The sequence below is a fragment of the Myotis brandtii genome, unplaced genomic scaffold (assembly GCF_000412655.1).
Source record: "Myotis brandtii unplaced genomic scaffold, ASM41265v1 scaffold225, whole genome shotgun sequence".
NCBI lineage: Eukaryota > Metazoa > Chordata > Mammalia > Chiroptera > Vespertilionidae > Myotis > Myotis brandtii.
Genome location: NW_005358435.1, coordinates 1,980,980 through 2,006,528, shown reverse-complemented (window position 1 = coordinate 2,006,528; position 25,549 = coordinate 1,980,980). Strand labels below are relative to the sequence as shown.

The 25,549-nt window shown below is 49.6% G+C and overlaps 1 protein-coding gene across 1 annotated transcript in view; it reads right to left on the bottom strand.

The window, feature by feature from the left end:
- Positions 1–25,549, bottom strand: part of NFATC2 (nuclear factor of activated T-cells, cytoplasmic, calcineurin-dependent 2) — a 156,450-nt gene that overhangs the window by 94,339 nt on the left and 36,562 nt on the right. The window contains exons 3-4 of the mRNA XM_005866222.2: positions 25,207–25,547; positions 19,653–19,824 (exon numbers count right to left, since the gene is read on the bottom strand). Of these exons, the coding sequence (XP_005866284.1) occupies positions 19,653–19,824; positions 25,207–25,547 (513 nt within the window). The remainder of the gene's footprint in view (positions 1–19,652; positions 19,825–25,206; positions 25,548–25,549) is intronic.

Genomic DNA, 25,549 nt, shown 5'->3' with positions numbered 1-25,549 from the left:
AGCCCGCTCAGCTGCCGGGTGAAAGTGTGCGTGAGTGTGGCATGGCGTGTGGCGTGCCACCCCAGAGAGCCGGGCGCCGGCGTCGCTGGGAGTCATCCATCATTTCTCTGTTGAAAAGTGGGGAAACAAACAACAAAAACACAGCCCGGCCTCACTTAATGCGAACCGAGTACAAAAGCCACAGGAGAAAGCCTTTCCTCTCTGTGCTTCCCTTTTCCGGCCCAGAAGCGCCACGGGCCAACATGAGGGCGGTGTGCGGCCCTCTGGACCCTTTCAAAGGGCTGGCACCCCCCCAGGCCCGCTCCTGCCCCCTGCTGGTGGGGGCGGGGGGCGGCCGCGGCTCCGTGCCAGGGACTTGGAAGAGGTTTAAGGCTCACGCAACAGAAGGGAGGAAGCTCGGCCTGTCAAGAGGGTGATAAAGCGGCTCCTTATCGGAAGCTTTCCTTTCAACTGCCTCCAAGTGAGTGCCGGGCGGGGCCCTGTCAAGGCCGAGCGTGCTCCTTTCACCTCGCCCTGTGTGTCCCGTCCCCCCCACCCCCCACCCCCGGGTCATCGCTGCATCCGCATGTGCACGGAACTGTAGAGTCGATGCTTGAATTAGGGGCCAGCATCTCAGAGAGGATGCGACAATGTACCTCCAAGCCCGGGCCTCCGTGTAGCTGTGTGGCACCTGCCAAGTCACCCCAATCCTCTGGGCCTGGTTTTGCCATCAGGAAACCAGAAGAAGAGATTTCAAAGCAGGAGAACCCAGCAGTGTAGACCGGGAGCTTGGGAGCCGGCGAACCCAAGCTCAAGGCCCAGCTGCTGGCCTCGCTGGCGGCTGACCTTGGGCAAGTCACCAGACCCTCTGGACACGCTTCCACCTGCGCCAGGTGCAGGCAGCAGCCATGTGTCCCGAGGATGGATGAGTTGTTACACGTGTAGCTCTTAGGACAGGGCCAGACACAGTGAGTGCTCAATAGCATTATCCAGCATCTTCACTGCTATAGCTCTTATGTTCTCATGGGGCTGTCGTGGCCATGGAATGCGGGTCAGTGGCATCAGGTCAGGTCTGCATGATGTGAAATGGATGACATACCTGAGAAACAGTTTGGGTCTTACAGGCAATGAGCTCACGGGGTGAAAGTTTCAGAGGGACACAGTGGGTCTATGTCCTCCTGGGCTGAGAGACTGTCTTATTATTTGCTTCTAGTTTGCCAGGGTTGGACACAGCCCACGCCTCCATCCACGATGGCTCTGAAGAAACAGCAGCCTGGCCCAAAGCTGTCGGACAACGGCTGTGTCGATGCCCCAGGAGGCCACGGTGCTGAGACAGGGACACAGGGACTGAGCTCAGCAGCTCGGTCCGGGCACGGTTCCCTCGTCCTGCTGATGTCAGCACCAGGCACAAGAGCGGCAAGCTCTCCCACTGGGATGGGCAGCAACGCCTAGCAGAGAGCCCAGGGCATGGTGGCTCGGGCCTGGCATGTCTCGGATCTAAGATCCGGCAGCGCTGTAAAGTACTGGCTGCCGTCTGTGCGAGGGGGACAATAACAGGCCCCCGCTGCCTGGGCCACGGTGAGGATGAGATCCCAGAACACATGCAAAGAGCTCAGAACGGTGCCTGACACATGGGAAGAGCTCAGTGAATGTCGGCAGCTACCATCAGCAGCAGCACTGATTGCAAACCTTTCTCTAAGGCAGACTGACACCATCGTTCTTTATCTGGCTCATTAGTCCTCCTTAGACTATGGGGCATAGAGAAAGGACGGGGTCCATCCGAGTCCTGAGACTCAGGACCCGCAGGTCTAAGGGGCTGGAACGCACCGCCATAAGCGAGGTCCCGCAGGGTCTTCCCACGGCAGCGCGTTCTCGCCTCGCTGGGCAGGATACTGAGAGCCAGAGGAGCCCCATCTGCCGAGAAGAACTTCCCTGGAGGAAAGGGAAGTGAAGTCTGTGTGCGAAGGAAAAGCTCAAGCTAACTCCTCAAGGATTATTGAAGCCCTGGTGGCCGCCCAACCCTGTCCTCCTCTGTGAGGAGGGCAATCGAGACGGCAGCCCCGGGCTGGACCCACTGGGGGTGCCTGCCTTCCGCGCGGCATCCTCACTCGGAAACGAGGCCAGCGCAGGCCCCGAATGGACACCCGCTTGCTCGACAGGCGTGGGGTTGGCAGCGATGACCTCCAGGTGGGCAAAATCAGACCCGACCCAACTCTGTGAGGCCAGGATGCCAGCGAGCCCCAGAGCGTCCTCCCTCACGGGGACTTGAGTATGACCGTAACATTCAGTTCAGAGTCAGAACTCACTCTGCTCCTAGCAGCTCGGCACGGGGTTGGCAGATGGAAGCGGGGGGTGAAGAAAGCCTCCCACTGGGAACTACTACTCCATCCCGGCCCTGAGAGGGGACAGGGGCTTGGCCACAAGGCAGGACCTACACCCAGGTCCCCAACAAGTCACCTTCCCAAAGCCCACCTCCCACCCGGCGAACACTTTGCAAGGTGGCAGGGAGGGCGGCAACGCGCCTGCCTAACGATGCCCACAGTCAAGGGGCACCAAGGTCAACCCTTCTGCTCCCCGGGCAAGTAAATCACAAATCCACCCACCACAGGGTGCATGCATGCAAGCAGGGCACACGGCTGTGTAAGGAGGAGCAGGACGCAGACGCCGGACGCACACGGCAGCATCGCTTTGGGTCACGGTCTGAACTCAACCGGATTCCCTGTTGCACAAAGCTTTCCTCTCCCGGCCGTGCTTGGCCGAGGCCCGCGGTTGGGCGCTAACACACCATTGTTTTAACACCAGCACCTAAGCCATGTTCAGATGCTCCCCGGTAATGGCATTCACGCGGTGCGGTCTCTGCAGCTTCTGCTTCCAGCGGCTCGGTCCCCGCCCCTTCGCTCAGGGGGCGGACTGGGCTGGGGAGGGGGCCATCGGAACAGGAAGAAGATGGGGTGAGATCTGGGAGGTGGCTTGTGAGCAGAGCGTGCTCGGACACAATAGACAAGCCTCGTGCCTTGTTCCAAGATGCGCCCCCGGACCCCCAACCCCAGCACAGTCCTAAAAGCGTTAGTTCAAAGTTAAAGTTAGACACACGCAAAGCTGAAGCCCCAAGGGAACTCAGAGCTCAACAACAACCCTCTCTTTGACTGAGAAACCACAAGGGAACACCCACGGCATACTTCTTGTTTAAAAAAGGAAAGTGAAAAAATACGGGTTTTTCTTCTGCTTCCTCATCGTTATAAAACTAGCTGGTGTCCAGTCCACCGAGTCACGACTTCTGTTTGCCTCGGGCGAGCCCCAGTCACATGGGGCAGAGAGACGAGAGCACAGGAAGCCTGGGCATGTCCCTGTGAACTGAATTGGTCCTTCTTAATTGTTGTCACTTCCTTCCTCTGCTTCCCTTAGCACAGGAAAGCCACTGAGAAACTGCCCGCGTCAGCACATCCATCACCGGGCACTGTGTGTCAGGGGGCCCAGGCAAACTGGAGCTCAGCGGTGCCTCAGAGGACAGTGGTGACACTCAACCGTCATTCATGCAGCAGATAAAGAGCCTACTATGTGCTTGGGACTGGGCTGGAGCAACGATGGAGGGTAGATGGATAGATAAGTGGGAGAGAGGAAAGTGGGAAGGAAGAAAGGAAAAATAAATCAGGCTATAAAAAAAAACCGCACAGCCCTAACTGGTTTGGGTCAGTGGATAGAGAGTCTGCCTGCGGACTGAAGGGTCCCAGGTTCGATTCCAGTCAAGGGCATGTACCTTGGTTGTGGACACATTCCCAGTATGGAGTGTGCAGGAGGCAGCTGATCGATGTTTCTCTCTCATCGATGTTACTAACTCTATATCCCTCTCCTTTCCTCTCTGTAAAAAATCAATAAAATATATTTTTAAAAAACCACACAAGTTGAGGGGCAGAGGATGGCAGGGGAAGGGGGCAGCTATCTTAAGAGAGAAGTCAGGGAAGGCTTCTCTGAGGAGGTGACCATTATCATGAGACCTGAGTGAAGCAGAGAAGAGAGTCATGTGGATATCTGGGGAAAACAACTCACAAGTGCAAAGGCCCTGAGGCAGAGCCTACCTGGAGTGTCTAGGGACTAGCAGGAGGCCAGTGGGGCAGGCGTGGAGTGAGTGAGGGAGAGTAGGAAGGCAGGCAGGGCTACCTGACATAGGGTCTTCCAGTCCATGGAAAGGAGTGTATGTGTATTGAGTGAGAGGGGAGACACAGGAGGATGCAAAACAGAGGAGTGGGGTGGACCGATTTACATTTTAAACATATTCCTCTGTGTGGGGAGCAGACTGGATGAGGGGCACAGGTGGGGACAGCTGGAAACTAGTTAGGGGCTGTAGCTGTCGCCCAGATGAGGGGTGATGACAGGTTGGCCCCCAGAAGCAAAGGGAAGGTGGTAAGATGATTGAGCCAGTGGCCACCAAAGTACACCTGCTCCCTCCCTGGCACAGACGCCAACAGGTAGACTGGATACACGTCAACGATCACAAAGCAAGGAGAAGCCCAGAAGAAGAGGAGAAAGAGCAAACATCTGAAATGTTCTGTTTACAACCAGCATACGCCTCAAGGTAACATACTCCTCTGGAATTCAGTTTTCTCATTCCTGAGATAACAGGCCTCACTTCACAGGGCTGCAAGGGGAAGCGCAAGCCCCTGCTTAGATCCTGGCTGGCATATTGTACATGCTCCACACACAACACAGTCCTACACTCTGCCTTTGGCGGTCGGAGTGGTGGCTCCGCCAGTTGAGTTACTTTGCTGTCTTTATAGTTCTCCGGGCCTCCATGCAAACTGCTGGTGATGGTACCTACCTCAAGGCTCTGTGAGACTGAACGAGACAGTGTGAGCTGAGCAAAGAGTCTGACCCACAGGCGGCCCTCAGTCAATGGTAACCGAAGCCCTCCGTAAAACGATACATTAATCGGACACACCAATCGTTCAGCTAGATAGTCTGTCTCCTTCTAGTTCAATCATCCCCAAACTCTAAAAGAACCAACTGCAAGCCCCTGAATGAGTCAACTTGCAGCAAGGAAGCCAGGTCAGTCCATGCCAGTGAAGACAGGTCAGGCTGAAGAGGAGCTGGGACTCCCACCTCAAAGTGAGCAAACCGACAGCAGGCGCTTCTACTCCGGGGACACCTACTGCTCTGAGTCACAGAACCGTAAGCTGAGAGATGGGAGGAGCTCACGGAGCACTGCCCCCTCCTTTTGGAGCCAACGTCCCAGCTCAGAGACCAGAAGTGTGTGGGCTGAGGCTGCACAGCAAGACACAGGCAGAGGTGGAAGCGGGCAAGTCCCAGCCAGTCTGGTCGGGTGGAGGGTGGGAAGGAGGAACGAAGGAGCACCCCACCCGCAAGAAAGAGAGCCGTGGGGTCGGGGGATCTCACGACTGGCGGAAACGTCTTTCTTGCTGTTAACAGTTAAATTCGACTGTCTCAAAGGGCCGTGTGAGTAAGGGAAGTGAGCTGAGCCAGGGCAAAAACATGCGTGTTCATAACCTACAGACATTCGCACTCGGATTTTTTCTGTCTCTTTAAGAACTGTAGCCCCAGAGCCACTGCTGAACTGCCTGGCGCTTTTGGGCAGCTCAGCAAAGACACTTCCTCTGCACCCTTGGAAGGCAAGTGTCAGAACTGTCCTGATCAATATGCAAATGTGAATGGTGCCCTCAGGACGTACAGTGTGCTAGTGTGGTGCACGGCCCGCACACCTGGACCCAGGGACACCCAGGAGGCTTCCCTGGGTGGGGTGCTCGAGACCTCTGTCTACACTCCATGGTCTTGTGAAAGGCAAGGAACTGCCGCAGCAAATGTCACGTGGGAACAAAAGAAAGACACACACACACTCACTGTCAATAACCGACTCCTAAATCCGACCTGCTAGCGCCCACGTCTGAAATGATGCCCAAAGTGGACACCAAGAAAGCTTCTACCCCAGGACCTTTGCACAAGCGTTTCCCTCTCCTATGACACTTTCCTCCCAGCAGTGACACAGCTTCCTCCCACACTGCACTCCAAATTCTGGTTCAATATCACCTCTTCAGAGAGTTCTTCCCTAAATAGCACCCTCACCACCTCACATCATCTTCCATCGCCCTCTCCTGCCTTCGTTTTCTTTTTCTTTTTAAAAAAATATATTTTACTGATTTTTTACCGAGAGGAAGGGAGAGGGAGAGTTAGAAACATCGATGAGAGAGAAACATCGATCAGCTGCCTCCTGCACACCCCCCACTGGGGATATGCCCACAACCAAGGTACATGCCCTTGACCAGAATCGAACCTGGGACCCTTCAGTCTGCAGACCGATGCTCTATCCACTGAGCCAAACCAGTTAGGGCCTTCGTTTTCTTCTTAATGCTTTTGACCACGGGACAAACTGGAGAGTTATTGGTTTGTGGTATGCCTCCCTCCACCAGAACCCCAGCTCCATGAGAACACCAGATCTTATCTGTCCTGTTCTCTACTCTATCTCCACCTCCAGTCAGCAAACATTTTCTGCAGAGGACAAGATAGTGAAGATTTTAGGCTTTGCGGTCTCTGTCGCAAGGACTCCCCTCTACCAGGGTAGGTCAAAAGCAGCCATACACAATATGGAAATAAATAGGCAGGGCTGTGTTCCAATAAAACTTTATTTAGAAAAGCAGGCGGTGGGCCAGATTCGGCTGACACAGTCTGAGGACCCTGCCCTGGAATAATGTGCCTCAGGCTTTAATGTGCACACAGACCACCTTGGGATCCGTGTATAGAAGGCCAGTTCTGACTCAGCAGGCCTGGTGGGGCCTGCGACGCTGCATTTTGAACTCGCTCCCAGGAGATCTGTGCACCAAATGGCGTAGGGGCACCCAGCACAGTGCCTGCATGTGGCGAAAGCCAATCAACATCTGTTGAATCCATAAGAAAGAATCGGAAAAACACTCAGAACTCAACATTTTTCTTGCCACTATCTAACCACGGCGTCCGCATCTTGCCCTTGCTGATGGCATGATAGCGTCCGTTGGCTCTATCTTCAGCGTATCAGCTTCTGATGGAGGAGGAAGGAGATGTGCATAGATGTGGGATGTGATGAAGTACTTGGTCACTAAGTCAGGGGTCAGGTAAACCAGAGGCTTCACAAACATCTACCTGAAGCAGGTTTCTAAGACTGTATTCATTAGAGCAGTGTCTACAGTTTCTTAACAAATGTCAGCTTAGGAAGACGGGATTCCCTAACAGAAACCTAAGTCCCCGGGGAAAGGCCCGTTGGGTTACGTAAACAGTGCCTAGAGGAGCAGCTCAGCTTCGCTTCCTATTCGGAAAATCAAACACGGTGTCTTTTTAAGCGCAACGGTAATGACCGCCCCGATCGTTTATTGCGAATTTAAAATGTCCGGGGCACCCTGCCAAGTCCTTTATAAATTACAACGCGAGGATGGCGATGACAACAATGAATAGAACCACAAGGCCAGACACGGACCCTCTGGAAGGATCTTCAAGAAGCCAGGGACACTGGGGCCTCGGGGAGAAGAGCCAGCCCCCGAGTGGGTGTGGGGGGAGTGGGGGGGCAGGGGAGGCCCGGCCCTGCATAGCTCCTGCCCCTTGGAAATTCTGCACCACGTGATGCACTTCCTCCCCACAAATTCATCTATAAAAGAAACCAGAGAAGTCTGCACTCAGTGCTATACCGATTGTTTTACACATGCCATTTCCTATAGGAATCCTGTAAGGACGTTTTGTCCAGTTTGTCACTAGGGAAACTGAGGCCCCAGGAGGTCACATGAACCTCGTTCGCAGTCAGATCACCAGTGTGGTGAGGACCACTGGGGCTGAAGGCCAAGTAGATCCCAGGAACAGCTGAACACGGCTCCGATCCCCACGGTTTGCACTGGGGACCTGCCCCCCTGGAGATGCCGGTGCCTCAGGGCCCAAGTGCAGGCTCACTGGCCTGCCTGGGCTCTCTTCTCAGCCTCCAGGCCTCACACCAGGCAGGCGCAGGACACCAACTAAAGCCCACAGCCCCCCTCGGCCCCGGGGAGGCTGCACCGACCCACAAGCCGGCCACTGCCTGCATCTGGGGAGGGCCTGCTGCCGCTGTGGCCACACAGGAAGGGAAGGAGCCCGGTGGGTGGGGAGACACCCATGAGGGCATGACCCTGAGCTAGCTCACAAGGGAAAAATATGACTTGATGCTTGACCCGACTGGCTTTCCTACAATTTTCAAAATACTTCAGCAAAATAAAAGCCCCCAGGAGCAACCTGGAAAATTATCTCAGGATCAATAAGAATTTCTATTGCGCCTGGCCAACATGGCTCAGTGGTTGAGTGTTGACCTATGAACCAGGAGGTCACGGATCCAGTCCTGGTCAGGGCACATGCCTGGGTTGTGGGCTTGATCCCCAGTAGGGGATGTATAGGAGGCAGCTGACCAATGATTCTCATTATTGATGTTTCTATCTCTCTCCTTCTCCTTTCCTCTCTGAAATCAATAAAATATATATTTAAAAAAAAAAAAAAAAGAATTTCTAATTCTTCTTTGTGGCCTGACTAGTTAAGAATGTAGGCTTTGGAGCTAAACCATCTAGGTTCAGTTCATGGCCCACCCACTTCCTGTGTGACCTTAGGCAAGTTACTGAACCTCTCTGTGTCTCTCAGTACTGCCTAGAAATAATGGTAGCATTGTGTCCATTTATACATAGAAAGCACTTAGAACAATTCCCAATCATATTCAGTGGCAAAGGCTAGTTTCCCCTGGTGTCATGCAAATAACCTGACTCAGACTTGACTGTGTAAAGAAAGAGGCAGGAGCTGAGCGCTGGGAGCTTAAGCATCAGCGTGGGGAGACCAAAAGGAAATTCGCCAAAGCAGTAACAGCACTTCCTGGTGACAAAGGTGCTATGTTTTAAACAATGCATACACATTAAAACAAGAAAACAAATAACTGAATAAAAACTCAGGGGGCACAGATATACATACATACATTTACATAGATATGCATGCGTGCACACACATACATACATATAGTATCAATATACACATGTATATTTTTATATAATAATAGGTCATTTGTATATGCATGACTGTGTGTGTACACACACACACACATACACACACACACATAAACACATACACACATGCACCCACAGGGACTTTTCAAACCCGTGTCGAAGTTCAGAGCCCGCTACTTCTAACCAGGAGCCAGAGGGCTGTAGAGAACAGTGGTCACGTTTGGCCAAGGAGCCCGACAGACATGCTTTAAAATCCAGCTCATCACATCTGCACTGTGTGACCTTGAGCAAGTCCTCTGACCTCACACAGAGCAGCTGTTGAAGTGATGGGTGCCAACGTCATCCTTACCATCCGTCTCTAACTCACATCCATCCCAGCTTCAGGCTCACAGCATGAAGCCGAAACTTCCACGTGAAAACAAATGCTCCCTTTTGTACCCCAACAGGATGGTACAGAAGAAAATGGACAAGGAGGAGAAGGAGCAATAACAATGCGCGTACGCTGAGCACTCGCTGCATGCCAGGCCCCATTCTGCCCACTTTACCATGCTCAGGCATTTACTCTTCGCAAAGACCCTGGAAGGCAAGTATTAGTACCATCCCCTCTGCTGAACTTGTGACCGTGAGCCTCAATTTTCTCACCTGTAAATTGGGTTAATAACCACACCACTAGCTTCTGCAGCCAGCACACAGGGAAAGCTCGGTCAGGGTCAGCCTCTTTGTCACTTGTGACCATGTGCTCCTTGGGGAAGACCTTCAATACCTCTGAGCCTCAGTTTCCCCGTTCACAGAATAGGGACAGCATGCCTGCCTGAGCTACTCCATGTGACGTGCTGGGCACATAGTAAGTGCTCAGTGAACAGCTGTGACGATGGGCAGAGTCAGCCCACAATCTTCCAGGAGGCCCACACCGTCTCCCAGGTCCAGAGGAGGGCTCTGCTGCTCTCGCAGAAAGAACAGGGCCCCTGCTGGGAACAAAGAAACTAACAGGCAAGGTCAGGACTCCACGGCTGACTAGCTGCCTGACCTCAAGTAAGTGGTGTTAGCTTCCCCTGGGCTTCTTTATCCAGCCGTGCAATGGGAATGACGGCCCCAACTCACTGTGAGGATGGCTCAGCAGCCCCACCTAGCCCGTCTCCACTGTGATTCAAGGACAGAGTAGGATCATCTGCCACAAACCAACCATGTGTGAAGGAGTAATGTGTACACACTCATACTCTCAGATTTGGTTTTTAGCCAGAAGAAGCCTGAAGGGGCACCAGGATGTAACTTAGGCCAACAGAGCTCCAATGTTCCCCAGCCGCATCCTCAAGAAAGAAAAATGGCTCAAACGCCTGCTTTGTGACAAAGACCACGCTGGGCACTTTTGTTTAAAATCCTAACCACTCTAGACAAAACAAAATAAATATCTAAAAATGGAGGTCGGTCTCACTTTATAATCGAAGAAACGGCAGAGCCCCAGAGCCCCGAAGCTAATGGCCGCAAGGCCGGCCTCGCTCCAAACAGCCCGCTCTTCCTCCCTCCAGGAGGCTGCACAGTCCGACGGGTCAGTGTAGACTCTGGCCTCAGACCTCCTCCGTCCAAACCAAAGCCACCGCTCACCGGCTGGGTGGCCTCAGGCAAGTTGCTTAACCTCTCTGTGTCCCAGTTTCCTTGTCTGGACAAGGAGCGCTGTAGCTCCACCACCTACACTCCATGGCACCGCTGCAGAGATTAAGTAGGTCACTCTAAGGTAGGTACACAGTGATGCTCAGTAAGCAGCTTGCATCAGAACACCACGCTGCCCATCCCATAGGAGGGACCAAAACACTGTTGGTGCAACATGTGAAGTTTTCTTCTATCTGTTCCCACTGATTGCCAAACATACTGCAAGCCTCAGACTTAACCTCTCTTTTTAGAGCAATTCTTTCTCCCGGATCCTGGGAACTTTCTATTTTCTGCCTACATCCAGGGGCAACGTTTTACTGGCGCCCACTCATGCCAATTTATCTTCCATGTGAACTGAAAGCGCGCTTTTTTACCATCGGTGTGCCTTTGGCATGAAGACGGTACCATCCACCCCCACCTCTCCCCACTGTCCCACAACTCTGCATGCACCAGCCCCCCTGCACATCATCTCCTCTCTTCTCCACCTGGCTCACCTGAAGGCCAAGGTCACACACGGAGGGACACATCTGGCCCACAGACACACTTGGTTTGGACTTCAGACTTTTAAAAGTTTTCTAAATTCATTATCAGTGTTATCATCAAAAGACTGGTATAGACGAGGAGAGGGTGCTGAGGATGGCTCAGCAGCCCCACCTAGCCCGTCTCCATCTTAAAGGAAAAGGGTGCATCAGGCCACCCCTAGAAGAGGCGCTCCCTCTGAAAACAGGAGGGGGTCTCAGTGGGGACGGGCAGGGCCACTCAACCCTGGGGACGCTGGCCTCCAGAGGACTACAGCCACATCCTGTGTCTCGCACAGCCACACTCACAAAAACCCCAGTTCGCCCCGCTTCTACAATATACCCACAATCCAATCATTTCTAATGTCCTCCACCTCCACCCTGGTCCAGCCACCGTCCTCTCTGGGCTGGACCCCCTGCAACAGCAACTCACCATTCTCCCTGCTTCTTCCCCCGACCCCCTACAGTCCACTCTCATCAGCATGGCACCCGGAGGGATTCTGCTGAAACCTAAGGCAGACCCACCCCTCTTGATTCCCACCTCAATGGGAGCAAAAGTCCCCAAATAGTGTCAGAGGCCCGATCCTCCCACCCTCTTGCCTCTGGGCCTCTGTCTCCTACTCCTCTGTCTGGTCACCCTCCACTCTTCCCACTCAGGCCTCCTCTGGGTTGACCCTGATGTCCCCCCAGCTCACAGCACACTGCCCCAGGTCCCTGAACCGGCTACTCATCCATCTCCTTCTTTGCTCAAATGCCACCTCCTCAGGAAGGCCACCCTGACCACTCCCAGCTCCGCTTGCCTGCTAGTGTTCCCCGTAATACTTATCACCTCCCCACAGTCTATTTAATTTTCCTATTTATGAGATTTATTGTTTATCTCCCCGCAGCTCCACGGGGGCAGGAACTTCTGTCTGTTTTGCTCGCGGCCAGATTCCCAGAGCCTGGAACGGTGCCTAGCCCATAGGAGGTGCTTGGGAAATGTTCTAACCACCGAATGAATGAGCAGGGGAGCCCCCGGGGATCTCAGCACACGCCCCACAGAAGCTGGAGCGTGAGTCTCTACTTGACTCTGCTTTCCTTTCCCTTTCCCAGGGCTGACGGAACTTTCTGGAGGAGCAAACACAGTCGCCCTGATGGAGGCAAATCAGCCTCGGCTAGACCTGCTTTCACGTCTTAAAAACGGGGGGGGCGCACACTAAGCACATTTTATTAGTCAAATAGAAGCCCACGTGCCCAGCCAACTGCCGGAGAAGGCCTGCTCACCGCGGGACCCCCGCTTCCCACGGTGGGGAGGAAACCCCACCGGCCTGCCTTCTCCCTGAGACGTAATTGAAAGTGAGATGCAAATAGTGCAAGAGCTGAGCTCCCACAGGATGGAAAACACTGTCCCGTGATCCCTTTTACAAGCTGAAAGCTGGGAGACTTGATTGGCCTCCTCTGGATTGGGGGAGGGGGCGGGAACCTGAACAGGTGCGCCCCGGGCCCCCCACTGCACCCTGCAAAGCTCGTTATTCTTACCCAGGATGGAACAGAGATCAGGTTTCTGCATCTGTAAGGAATTTCTCCTACAGGACTGACCCATGTTTTCTCCATCTGTCCCAGCAGCTGTTCGAGAGAAGCCAGAGCATTGCTCTTGGAGGTGTGCTCTATGGCTCAACATCCTCCTATTCTGATCCCTTTCTAACCCAAAGGGTGGCTTTCTGATCCTTTTTTCAGTTGAAAAGATGTCCCAGCCATTGGCAAGAATAACATTTTTTTGAAAGTCCCAGCCCAAGGATGGCTGAGGAATATAGGGAAGTACCCTGCGTGGGGAATTCCTATCCATGGTTAGAGGGTCTGGTAGCAGGCGGGGGGGGGGGGGGGGGGGGGGGGTGGAGATTAAGATGACAATGGCATGATACAGGCCTCTCTAGACGGGAGTATTATTAGATCTCAGAAGCTGAGGAGCAATGGAAACATTAAAGCCCAACCTTGCAAGCCGCCTGTGAATGGCGCTCTGTCCACCCTGGGGCCCCCGCATCCTGTCCCGAAATAGAATGAGGAAACGGTGGCGGGGTCCGCCTGAGGCTTGTGCTCGTTCAAGGTGAATCCAGTGGTTCCCTTCCTGGTCTGATCCCAACAGGTCAAACTCCGGCCAAGGAGCTGAGACTCCCTGGCTCCCTTGGAAAGAGCCATAAGTTTGTTCTATTTCGATGGGATCCAGAGCTTTATAGGAGAGACTGCCTGGGCCTGGCTGCTAACAGTGCTCCCTCTGTAACCAGCAATTCTTAGAAATCGCATACATACCTATAGCCTCGTTCTAATCTCCCTTTCTATTGATAATCCTTGGAATAGCACAGTGCTTAGTTATCCCCCGAGGGTATGAACTTGAGGATGTTTGCCTTGAGTCAAATCTAACCCAAGGGTAGATTTAGTAGCCAAAACTTCATAATCAGAAATTTCACAGCAAATTTCAGAATCCTATTTCCTCTTGGAAAAAAACTATAAAAGCTGGCAACAATGGGCCCACATTCCCAGATGGCACAACCCATGGGGGCTGAAGAGCAGCTGCCTCCTTGAGACGAGGCATATAGTCTGCTGTGCCCTACTCCCCACCACTCCCTATTGCTCCCTGGCATTTGGCCAATTCAGTCATTTACTTTCATTGCTTGGCCCCCAGGAGCTTGTCAGTGTGTGATCCTGTTTCTCCAACCTCTTCTTTGGTTCTCCGCTCAGTTCATTGCTTCTGAGGAGCTGCGAGATGCTACAGAGGGTGTGAGGAATAAACCCACACAAGCAATGTGCACCAAGCCCGCCCATGATGGTGTCGGCGGTCCTGTGCCATCACAGGCCAGAGAGTTAGAAAGTCACACCTCGGCTTCTGAGCTGCAGGCTCCCAAATCTAACTGCTACTTGACAACTTGGATGCCTCACAAGCCCTTCCTTCTTCCTAATCCCTAACTGAACTCGTAATCTTCCCCTAAGAAACTTCTTCCCCAAGTCTTCCTATATGGCAGGTGGCACCACCCTTCACCTCCCACACCCCAAGCCAGCACCAAGGTCTGAAGCTCTTCCCACTGCCACCTCCTCATCCTCACCACCTTCATCCCTCACTTGCCACTGCCACAGCCTATCGAGTTACCTCCCTGCTTCCTTCCTCAGTCCTTCTAACCCACTCTCTAGAGCAGCGGTTCTCAACCCGTGGGTCGCGACCTCTTTGGTGGTCAAATGACGCTTTCACAGGGGTCACCTAAGACCATCCTGCATATCAGATATTTACATTACGATTCATAACAGTAGTAACATTACAGTTATGAAGTAGCAACGAAAATAATTTTATGGTTGGGTCACAACATGAAGGACTGTATTTAAAGGGCCGCCAGAAGGTTGAGAACCACTGCTCTAGAAAGAAGACCAAGTGATCCTAAAAATATTAAATCAGAATCACCTTCCTCCCCTACTCGAAACTTGTCACTCCCTTCCCCTTGCCCTGGATTAAAATCCTAGCTCCCCAACTTGGCTTCTGAGTCTTGCATGTCCTGGCTAAACTCAAGTGACACTGGCCGCCCTTCAGCTCTTCAGACACACGAGTTCTCCCCTGCCTCAGGACCTTTGCACGTGCTCCTACCACCACCAAAAGAAGACAGCAAGACAGAGAAAGGCAGAGCGTGATTCTTCTCTTTGCTGGCTCCATCACCTGCTCCAGCTGGTAGGTCACCTCCTCAGCAAGACCCTCCCTCTAATGCAGGTCTCCCAGGTACCCCCTTGGCATGGTTTTCTTGAAGGAGTTACCCCCAAGTTGTGAATCCAACAGATGAGCTCCTCATCAGCCATCATGTCTCACCTGAGAGCCCGCGTGTCATTCCAGATTGCCCTTGCCTGGCCTCCCTGACCCACCTGCACCTCAGTAATGGTCACGCCAAACCATCCTGGTCTACTTTGCACGCCCACCCCCCAACCCCCGAGCTCCATCAGGGAGGGACTGTGTCCATCTCACCCCTCATTATACTATTGGCACCTGGCACACAGTAGGTCCCAACAAAATATTCGTCAAATGAATGAGTCATGAGGTCTGAAAAGCATTTAAAGTTTGGAGCAAACTTTCTTCCAAGACTAAATGACATTCAGGACAGAAAAAAAAAAAGTTGAACGCGATATATGCTTAAGATTTTAAATTTTATATTTGAAGGAACAGAATGAAATGATCTTGTATTTGTTTTATTTTCATATAAAGAGGAGCATAAAACCACTAGGCATGCACAAAAAGATTGAGTTTCATAGTGTGGCAAATAAAAAAGAGAAGGGTGGGGACGGATGATTGAGGGGGGAAGGGAGCCGTGGCTCAGTACAAAAATAGAAACAGATGGCGAGATAAAGAGAGAGACAGAGATCAAGAGAAAAACCAGCAGAAGGTTCTAGCAAGGTACAAAAGGGGGCTTCATTGCTCTTCTGGGAACACGGGGGTACCCTCCAGATTTCAAAAGGGGTTTTCGCACCTACTTAAAGCTTAAGATCACTTGTTTCTTAAGGTCTCTCTCTTCTTCATTTTTCAAAGAAAAAATTTTAAAAACCGACTACCTACGCTAAAAATCGGGGGTTAGCACGTTTCATTTTTGAAGAGCACACAAACTATGCAAATGAACAAAGATACTTCGCTTTGTGTTTTCTGAGGATATGGCTACAAATTTTTCAGTCATACACTTGAGTTTTCAAAGTTATGAGCAAGAATAAGAACGATCCTTGGGGGCTGTTGGAAGGAGGGGTGTGACCTTCAAGTGCTCTATAGCAGAGTCTTTTGAACTGTACATCCAGCCTGTTCTCTTCTCTGGAAATTCCCATGGCCCCAGCCATGATGAATGAGTGAGCAGAGGTGAGCACCGTACGTGGCCGGACCTCACTGGCCAAGCTAACTGGACCAGTGGACGGCACCCGTCCCAACCAAGGCCCATTAGAACTTCCCTGAGAACCAGGATTTGGATTCTAATGAGCTGGTGAGGGGGGTGAAATCAGAACAGCATCTACAATTCATAGGCAGGGAGCGTGGGCAATTTCCCACCGGGCTTTCTCTGCCTGGTGAGAGTGACAGGCAGGAAAGCTGGTCTGCAAAGAGACGCAGAAGAGCAGGAAAGTGGTGCAGCAGGTGGAGCCGGACCCCAGAATCCAAATCCAACATCCACCACTCAGTAACTGTGACCTTGAATGAGTTCCTTGACATCTCCTTGACCTGACTGTAACCTGCTCCATGGGGCTCTGGTGAAGGTTAAATAAGTTGACGTATACAGCACTTGGGACAGATTCTGACATGCGGTAAGTGCTCACTAAGAGTTTACTGTTATTACTACCTTGCTAAACTGTAAGCTCGTGAGGGTGAGGACTTCTGGCTGTTTTGCTCACACCCTGTCCCAGAAACTAGAACCGTGCCTGGTACATAGTAGCGCTCAACAAACATCTCTTGAGTGATCAGAGGATGAAGAAGCCCTGAAAGGATAGAGCCCCCCAACTCTTCTCCTTATCTCAGCTACTACCCCCACAGGAGCAATCAGAGTGGGGTCTTATCAAAGCCTAAGTCAGACCAGGCTTCTTTCCTGCTTTTCACAAACTCTTCTCCGTGGCTATCCAGGCCCTGCATGCTCTGCCTCTCTCCACTCTCTCTCTAGCCCCTCAGACTCCAGTTACACTGGCCTCCGATGGTCCTCTGATGTGGTTCCTTCTGCTCCTTCTGCCTCTGGGCATTTGCACATGCTGTTCCCCCTACGTCTCTTCCTCAGGGAGATCTTAACAGATGTTCTTCCCACTTACATTGGCTCCTCCACCCAGAGCCCCACACTTTTCTTTCAGGCCACTTGCCGCAGTTTCTAATTTTATCATTTGTGTGATTAGTCATTGACTCTTTCCCTCTAGAACACGAGCTCATGATTAAAGAGATCATAACTTCTGTTTTATTCTTCACTGTATTTCAGTATCAGGTTCAGCATATGACAAAAAGTAGATGCCCAACAAATGCTTGCAGAATGAACTCATTTGTTGAATGGATTGACTAAGCAAAGAAGTAAGACTTAGAGGGTGATTTCCCAAGTCTGGGTTCTTCTTGAGTTCAATCTACTGGCCTGGTTTTGTGCAATAGCCCCATAGCCTCCTCATACAATCCCCTTTTCCTAATCTGTTTTGAATGAGTTTCCCTATTCCTACCAAAGGCTTTGACTCCAACACACAGACTAATGCCATCCTCCAAGCCAGGAGGTTCCCATCCTAAAATAAGGACACCTTTAGAGGAAGATAACAAAATCCAGAGTCTCTACAATGGCCAGTATATGTTATCATTGCAATGTCAAAATACAATCAACAATTACTAGACATGCAAAGAAAGAGGAAAATGTGACTTGTGGTCAAGGAAAAGAAGCAATGAATAGAAACAGATCCCAAGATGTCTGTGATGTCAGATTTAGAAAAAGCAGCTGCCAGGATTTAAAAGCTCCTAATCTGTAATAATAAAAGTATAATATGCTAATTAGACCAGATGGCCAAACAGCAGAATGACCGTCTGGACAACCTTCTGGATGAAGCTGGGGCTGCGAGGGCCAAGCTCCTTGCACGAATTTTGTGTATTGGGCCTCTAGTCTATATAATAAAAGCCTAAGAGACCGTCACATCCGAAACAACCGAACAGACGACCGAACAGGCTGAGTTGGGCAACAAGGCTGGCAGGGGGGTTACTGAGGGATAACCAAACGATTGAACACCAGGCTGCATGGGGCGACCAGGCCGGCAGGGGAGGGCAGTTGGGGGCGATCAGGCCAGCAGGGAAGGGCAGTTGGGGGCGATCAGGCCAGCTGAGGAGGGTAGTTGGGGGCCATGAGGCTGGCAGGGGAGGGCAGTTGGGGGTGATCAGGCCAGCTGGGGAGGGCAGTTGGGGGCCATGAGGCTGGCAGGGAAGGGCAATTAGGGGCCACGAGACCGGCAGGGGAGGGCAGTTGGTGGCGAGAAGGCCGACAGGGGGGTGGGGGGGCTGTTGGGGGTGAGCAGGCCAGCAGGCAGAGTGGTTAGGGGTGATCAGGCAGGCAGGCAGGTGAGTAGTTAGGAGCCAGCGGTCCCAGATTGTGAGAGGGATGTCTGACTGCTGGTATAGGCCCAGTCCCACAGGGATCAGGCCTAAACTGGCAGTCGGACATCCCCGAGGGGTCCCAGATTGGAGAGGGTGCAGGCTGGGCTGAGGGACACCCTCCCCCACCCCCAACCCCAGCACAAATTTCATGCACCTGGCCACTAGTATTATCATAAAAGTCCTTAACCAGGTGTATACAGCCAAAGTGTCTGTGAAGATTTTAGGGTTTGTGGTTTGTTTGTTATCTGAACTCTACTCATGTCATGTAGCTTCTAATTAAGTAGTTTTAGGTGATACTCAAGAATCTGTACTTTTAACAACTCTAGAGAGTTCTGATGTACATTGCATCAGATTATCATATATAGAATTCTTACCATATAATACTTACACTTTAAGGCAAATGCCAAAAAAAAAGTTAAATTAATTTAAATGTATTGAAGGTCTGGTTGGGTTGGTTGATGGGCAGTAGTCAGCAGTTGCTGGTTAACCAGACAATAAAATTAAGAATATTTCAACTCTAATTATTTTGGAGAAGAAAGAACACTGTACTTATTTTGAGAAGAAAAAAAAAGATCTGAGGTTGAAGTAAAAGCCACAGACATAAAAGATAACTACTTAGAAAAAACAGGAGGAAATGCTCATGGTACAAAGTAAAAAAAAAAAAAATCAGAGTACAAACTACTAAAACATCAAGTACATAAATGTACAGTAGTAGATATTTCCATGTTTGTGAATAAAAAAGGCAAGAGAAAATATATCAAAATGTTAGTAACAGTTATTTTAGGTAGTTTGACTATGCATAGTTTTTGTTTGTTTGTTTTAATTGATTTTAGAGAGGAAGGAAGAGGGGAAGAGAGAGATAGAAACATCATTGATGAGAGGCAATCATTGATCAGCTGCCTCCTGCATGCCCCCTACTGGGGATCGAGCCTGCAACCTGGGCATGTGCCCTTGACCAGAATCAAACGGGGAACCCTTCAGTCTGCAGGCTGATGCTCTATCCACTGAACCAAACCAATTAGGGCTGACTATGCATAGTTTTCATTTGTTCCTACTTTCCTATATTTTACAAGAGTATATTGATTTTCCTCTATACACGCTCATCTAAAATTTAAACACAAAATGATGGCTTCAGAAACCTTCTGTCAGTACACACACATCTGCAGAACTCTAGCAGTTTTTCGCTCAGAAAGAGAAGGGAAGACGTAGCTGGGGCATGAATGTCATTTCTATCCTTATCCAGCTCAAGAAGACTTTCTTCTCTGGCGTCTTAGTAGCTGATTCGTTTCAGATACTGATTCGATCTTAAATGCCCCATCCCTCAGAGGAGTAAGAGACTGAGTCACAGACCTCAACCTGACAAGCCACAGGCAGTGGTTTAGCAGAAGTAAATCACCTAGTAACAAATAAATAAAACAAAATAAAAATAATTCAAGTTCATACCTGAACCACAGGGTGTCCACCAGTTGGAGCTTTGACAGCCCCTCGGCTGCCTTCTGTCTCATAGTGGGCCCGGTGATGTGGTTTGGGCTGCACCTCAATCCGAAGCTCATAGGAGCCTGACTGGTGGGAGAGTGGCCATTCAAGTGGAGGAAGGGATGCAGTCACTGGAATACTGAAGGAGGAAACAGAAACAGTCATATGTACAATAAATCAGAATCAGGTAACCTGTACAATAAACGTAAATGGTTCATTTTCTGAAAATCATGTCCAATGAGCATAAGAATAAAACACTGGCTGTTGGGAGGCACATATTTCTCAGGCATGATAGGTGGGGCTCTTCACAAGATGGAGATCTTTTTGCTTCCTCATTCATCTTGATGAAGACAGTGTGACTGACATCTTAATTCATGAAGCTAATTTCACTGTATGTTAGCTCTAGCATGTTTCTAACTGCCGGACCTTCTTTTTCTCTGAGAATTTTGAAGAGTATCACCGCCAAGCTCTCATTTCTATGTATGATGATCTCAATTAAAAGTAAACTTTAGAGAGAGGAGAGTTCCAGTCACAGTTCTTATTTATCATGTCAAGTATAAAACATCCAACCACAGAGAGGTGTCTGGTTTTGGTAGGAATGAGCCAAACCACTCAGACTCCCTCATATTAAATGAAGAGTAAAGGTCAAGATCATGACTGGAGTTACACACCAAAGTTTAAGTTCCAGCACCACTTCTAACTACCTGTGTGATGGAGCAAATGCCTCTACCTCCCTAGGCCTTAATTTTCTCAACAGTGAAATGGGGATACGGAGATTATATAAAAGATCCTATCACAATACTAGTAAGTGCTCCAAAATTATTAGCTATAATTTTCCTGTACATATTGTATATTTCAAATAAATAGTTATTTCCTATAGACAATCTGAGTTAGTTGCAAGATTAGATATGCATGCCTTTACATCTGAGGCTGTAAGTTCTTTGAGGGCATGCCATTAAGTTTCATTTTATAATAGAATCTCAACCCTATTCAGCACCCACAGCAGGCACTTGATATGTGATTAGAATTATGACATTTAAGAGCTGACTGAGGTCTTGACAATCTATCTAGACTATTCATTCCTTCAGAGCCTCAGAGAACCTCACTTCATTTTTCCAAGATCACAGAGCAAGACACAGTCAGGGCTCCAACTTATGTTTCTTGACTCCCAGTCCAGGGCTCCATCCACAACTCCATACTGCCTCTTTATCTTACTAATTTATTTAAAATCAGTCCAAGAAATTACCTCATTTGTGGAATGACTCTAGCACAATGCCTGGCATTTGATAGGTTCCCAGTGAATATTCAGTGGGTGGGTGGGTGGATGCACGGATGGATGGATGAGTGAATGAGCAATTTTATTTCAAAGAATCTCTGTATATTCATTGTAGCTTTGAAGTTGCAAGTGCATGGATTTGTGTCACTATGTCCTGATTTTTTACATATGGCAGAAATCAGCAATCCAATCAGACTATGCTTTCCCACTAAGCCTAGAGCAGTAGAAGCTGACATTATCCACTTGACGTAGTTAAGTGCTTGCAATGAAGCTAATTCCATCTCTAACTACCTGTGTGATGGAGCAAATGCCTCTACCTCCCTAGGCCTTAATTTTCTCAACAGTGAAATGGGGATACGGAGATTATATAAAAGATCCTATCACAATACTAGTAAGTGCTCCAAAATTATTAGCTATAATTTTCCTGTACATACAGTGGGGCCTTGACTTACGAGTGTCCCAACTAACGAGTTTTTTGAGATACCAGCTGTCTCTCGGCAGATTTTTTGCATTGAGTTGACAGAGTAATTTGAGTTAACGAGCTCCTTAACGAGCTTGGTCTCAGAAGGAATTAAACTTGTAAGTCAAGGCCCCACTGTATTGTATATTTCAAATAAATAGTTATTTCCTATAGACAATCTGAGTTAGTTACAAAATTAGATATGCATGCCTTTACATCTGAGGCTATAAGTTCTTTGAGGGCATGCCATTAAGTTTAATTTTATAATAGAATCTTAACCCTATTCAGCACCCACAGCAGGCACTTGATATGTGATTAGAATTATGACATTTAAGAGCTGACTGAGGTCTTGACAATCTATCTAGACTATTCATTCCTTCAGAGCCTCAGAGAACCTCACTTCATTTTTCCAAGATCACAGAGCAAGACACAGTCAGGGCTCCAACTTATGTTTCTTGACTCCCAGTCCAGGGCTCCATCCACAACTCCATACTGCCTCTTTATCTTACTACTTTATTTAAAATCAGTCCAAGAAATTACCTCATTTATGAAATGACTCTAGAACAATGCCTGGCATTTGATAGGTTCCCAGTGAATATTCAGTGGGTGGGTGGGTGGATGCACGGATGGATGGATGAGTGAATGAGCAATTTTATTTCAAAGAATCTCTGTATATTCACTGTAGCTTTGAAGTTGCAAGTGCATGGATTTGTGTCACTATGTCCTGATTTTTTACATATGGCAGAAATCAGCAATCCAATCAGGCTATGCTTTCCCACTAAGCCTAGAGCAGTAGAAGCTGACATTATCCACTTGACGTAGTTAAGTGCTTGCAATGAAGCTAATTCCATCCCGTCTCTATCAGAGTCATATCAAGGGGAGAACGGAAGGGGATGGTAACCCATAAACTCAGCAGTGCTAAAGTCCTACTTGAACTTTCAATCCAATTACAATTATATCTTTACTCCACAAGCAAATCTCCATTCCTTCCTTCCCACCACACTGCCCCCTGAAGCCCCTCTTACCCTGAAGTCTTGGGGTGCCTACAATGCCTTTAATTCTACCTTAGTTACATGCCAACATGCCTTCAAGCTGCTGCCTGCAACCAAGGTGCCACTGATGTTAAATACTCCTACTCTCATCATCTATGCAAGTTAAAAAAAATATTAAGTTTGCAAAATAAGGCTCATAAAAAAATCACTTCACCCCTGTGTCTCTTGAAGTATCAAAAATTTAGTGAGTGGGAGATTCAGTGGGATGTCTGTAAGCATCAATATCAAATTTTGTTTGTTCTGGAATAAGACTTTGACAGCTGAAATAAAATATTAAGAATCAGACCACTGAGGTCAGTCTGAAATCCTGCATTGGAATTCCAGCCCTCGGCTGAGTTGTCCACACACCTTTGAGCAGATATTATCATGAGATCTCCTGAATGCCCCCATCCTCTCAATCTGATAGAAAATTCTTACCAATATCCCCTTGGCTGGCACAGACTGACACCTGGTAGGGGACAAAGGATTCTAACACCTCTCAGATCAAGGCACAGAATGGAGAGGGAAGGATTTCACAAAATAAACAATAAAGTCTCACATAAATGTATTACAACCATATTTCATATTAATGCTCCTCCCCATTGCCAGTCATTAGATAGGCCATGTTTTGGAGATTGATCTGTAGCAGAAAGGATGAGAAGTCAGGCATCCTGAACTCTAAGTTCCAACGTGGTCATGACTGTGTGATCACGTGCAAGTCGTGTCACCTCTCTGAGCCCTGGTTTCTCAACCTGTGCCAGGGGTTGGTCTTGGTCGCCGCGTCCTAAGGTAGCTCTGTGAAACCTGAGCCACGGAACTCAGAACTCGGCAGCCAAATGAGCTTCGAAATCACTGCGCATTCTGCCCACAGCTGGGAGGGTCCCCTGAACATAGGCACCTGTTTAACCCTACTGAACCCAGACATTCCATTCCTTAAGGGACATCGGCTGACCTACTATGGCAGTAGTGCTCTCAGTCAGACTGGAAGCTTTACAGGGTCCATTTTGGTCTGGTGTGGGGTTAAGCCAATGGTCAGGGTCCTTGGCTACTCTCAACCCCACATCAATCAAAACCCTCTCTATCTACCATTATCTATTTTGGTATTCAATATTTTATTTGGGGGGGGGAGGGAGGGGGTTCCAGATGCTAAAATCAAATGACACTTTGAAAACCACTAGGATATGATAATAGCATAACTCTTCAGATTCTTCATCTAATACAACAGATAGAATAATATCTGCTCCTGACTGTGTGCCCCGTTTTTCTTGTCATCAAAATAAAAATAATACGAAACCAGGTTTATGTGAGAATTAAATGTAGTAATACATAGAGATACTTAGAATTATGCCTGGCACAGAGTCCTTAAATATTGGTGATTATTATTGTCCCTATCAGGACTCTGACGCTATTGGGAGCTCAGTCTCCTAGCACAGAGCTTGTCTTTTCCTCTAGAAGACAAAGATTACCCTATGACAATAACGCTGCACTGTTTCTGAGCTCTTACTTTGTGCAGATTCTATGCCAAGAGCTTGATAAATATGATCTCACCTAACCCTTAAAATAAAACACCATGAGATAAGTTACTATTATCATCCTCACCTCACAGGAGGAACCAAGGCCCAGAAAGGTGCTTAGTGAGAATGAAGGTCCTGATTGATTAGTGATGTCTGCCCTGGGCATGACATGAAAAAATGCTCAGTGAGAAAGATGGTCCTGCAGGATTGGTGATGTCTGATGGGCTCAGTAGGATGGCAGTACCAGAGATGCCCATGATCACACAGCCAGTAAATGGCAGAGCCAGGGCTCAAATCCAGTCCTAAGAGAGTCCAAAGCTTACAGGCTGCTATCTACAATGCTTCAGCTTATCAAGATTTTTAAACTCCTAAGGATTAGGGCTCACCTATTTTTTAGGGCTTCCCTATCACTGATTGCAGTCCTGTGGTACATAGCAGATGTCAAATAAGACATCTACACTATTAAAAGAGAAAGATGCAAATTGACTGTACCATCACGACCCCCACCAGCCAATCAGGAGTGGGTATGCAAATTAACCCAACAAAGATGGTGGGTTAATTTGCATACACAGGTACCGACAGGCCGGGGGCAGGGTGGGGCGGGATGCTTGCATCATCACCATGGCAACGATGCAGGTGTTCCGGCCGCCCCAGCCACTCTGGGCCTCTGGGCAGCATGGGAAGGCGGAAAGGCGGCTCCAGGCCGGAGGGCAGAGCAAAGGCGGTGCCAGCAGCCAGGGGAAGGAAGGCCCATTCTTGCACGAATCTTCGTGCATCGGGCCTCTAGTCTTATAATAAGATAGCAAAATGCATACATAAAGACTTGCTTTCTGCTTATGAGAATGCCAGCTCCATAAAGGCAGACATTTTTGCCCACTTTTTTCATCACTATCTCTCCAACACCTATAACAGTGTCTGGCACCTGGTAGGTGCTTGATAAATACTTATTAAGTAAATGAATGAATGATGAGCCAAGTGCCACATGAGCAATCACATGCATCCTATTACTACACCCTCAAAATCACCACCCAGTAAGTCATGTACACCTATACCCATTTTACAGATGGGGAAACTACGGCTCAGAGAATTTAACTTCCTTCTCAGGGTCTCACAGCCAGTCAACGGAGAGCTGGAATTTAAATGTTCAGAGTCTGGCCAACTTTGAACCCCACGCTCACAGCCAGAAAACCATCTCTTGACACTAAATCGTGGAACAATTCACTTTCAAAGCCCGACTCACCTGCAGATGGGAATAGCGGGCACCAGCGGCTTGGGCCACGTCGGGGGCATCAGCAAGATGGACTCGGGGGCCGAGTTCCTCCTCTCCTCCTGCTCGCAGGGCCCCAGGAACTCCATGGCCGGGTAGATGTGGCGGGGCAGGCCAGCCTTGGGCTGGGCGGCAGACACCGGTGACGGGTCGGGGCTGGTCTTCCACATCTTGGGGGGGATCCCACAAGGCGAGTCCGGGGCGAGGCTGTTCAGAGCATCCATGAGGACGGCAGAGCCAGCCGTTGGGGGGTACCCAGCGGGGGCGCCGTCGTCCTGGGGCTGCGGTGAGGGGCTGCGGGAGTGCGGGTGAGGCT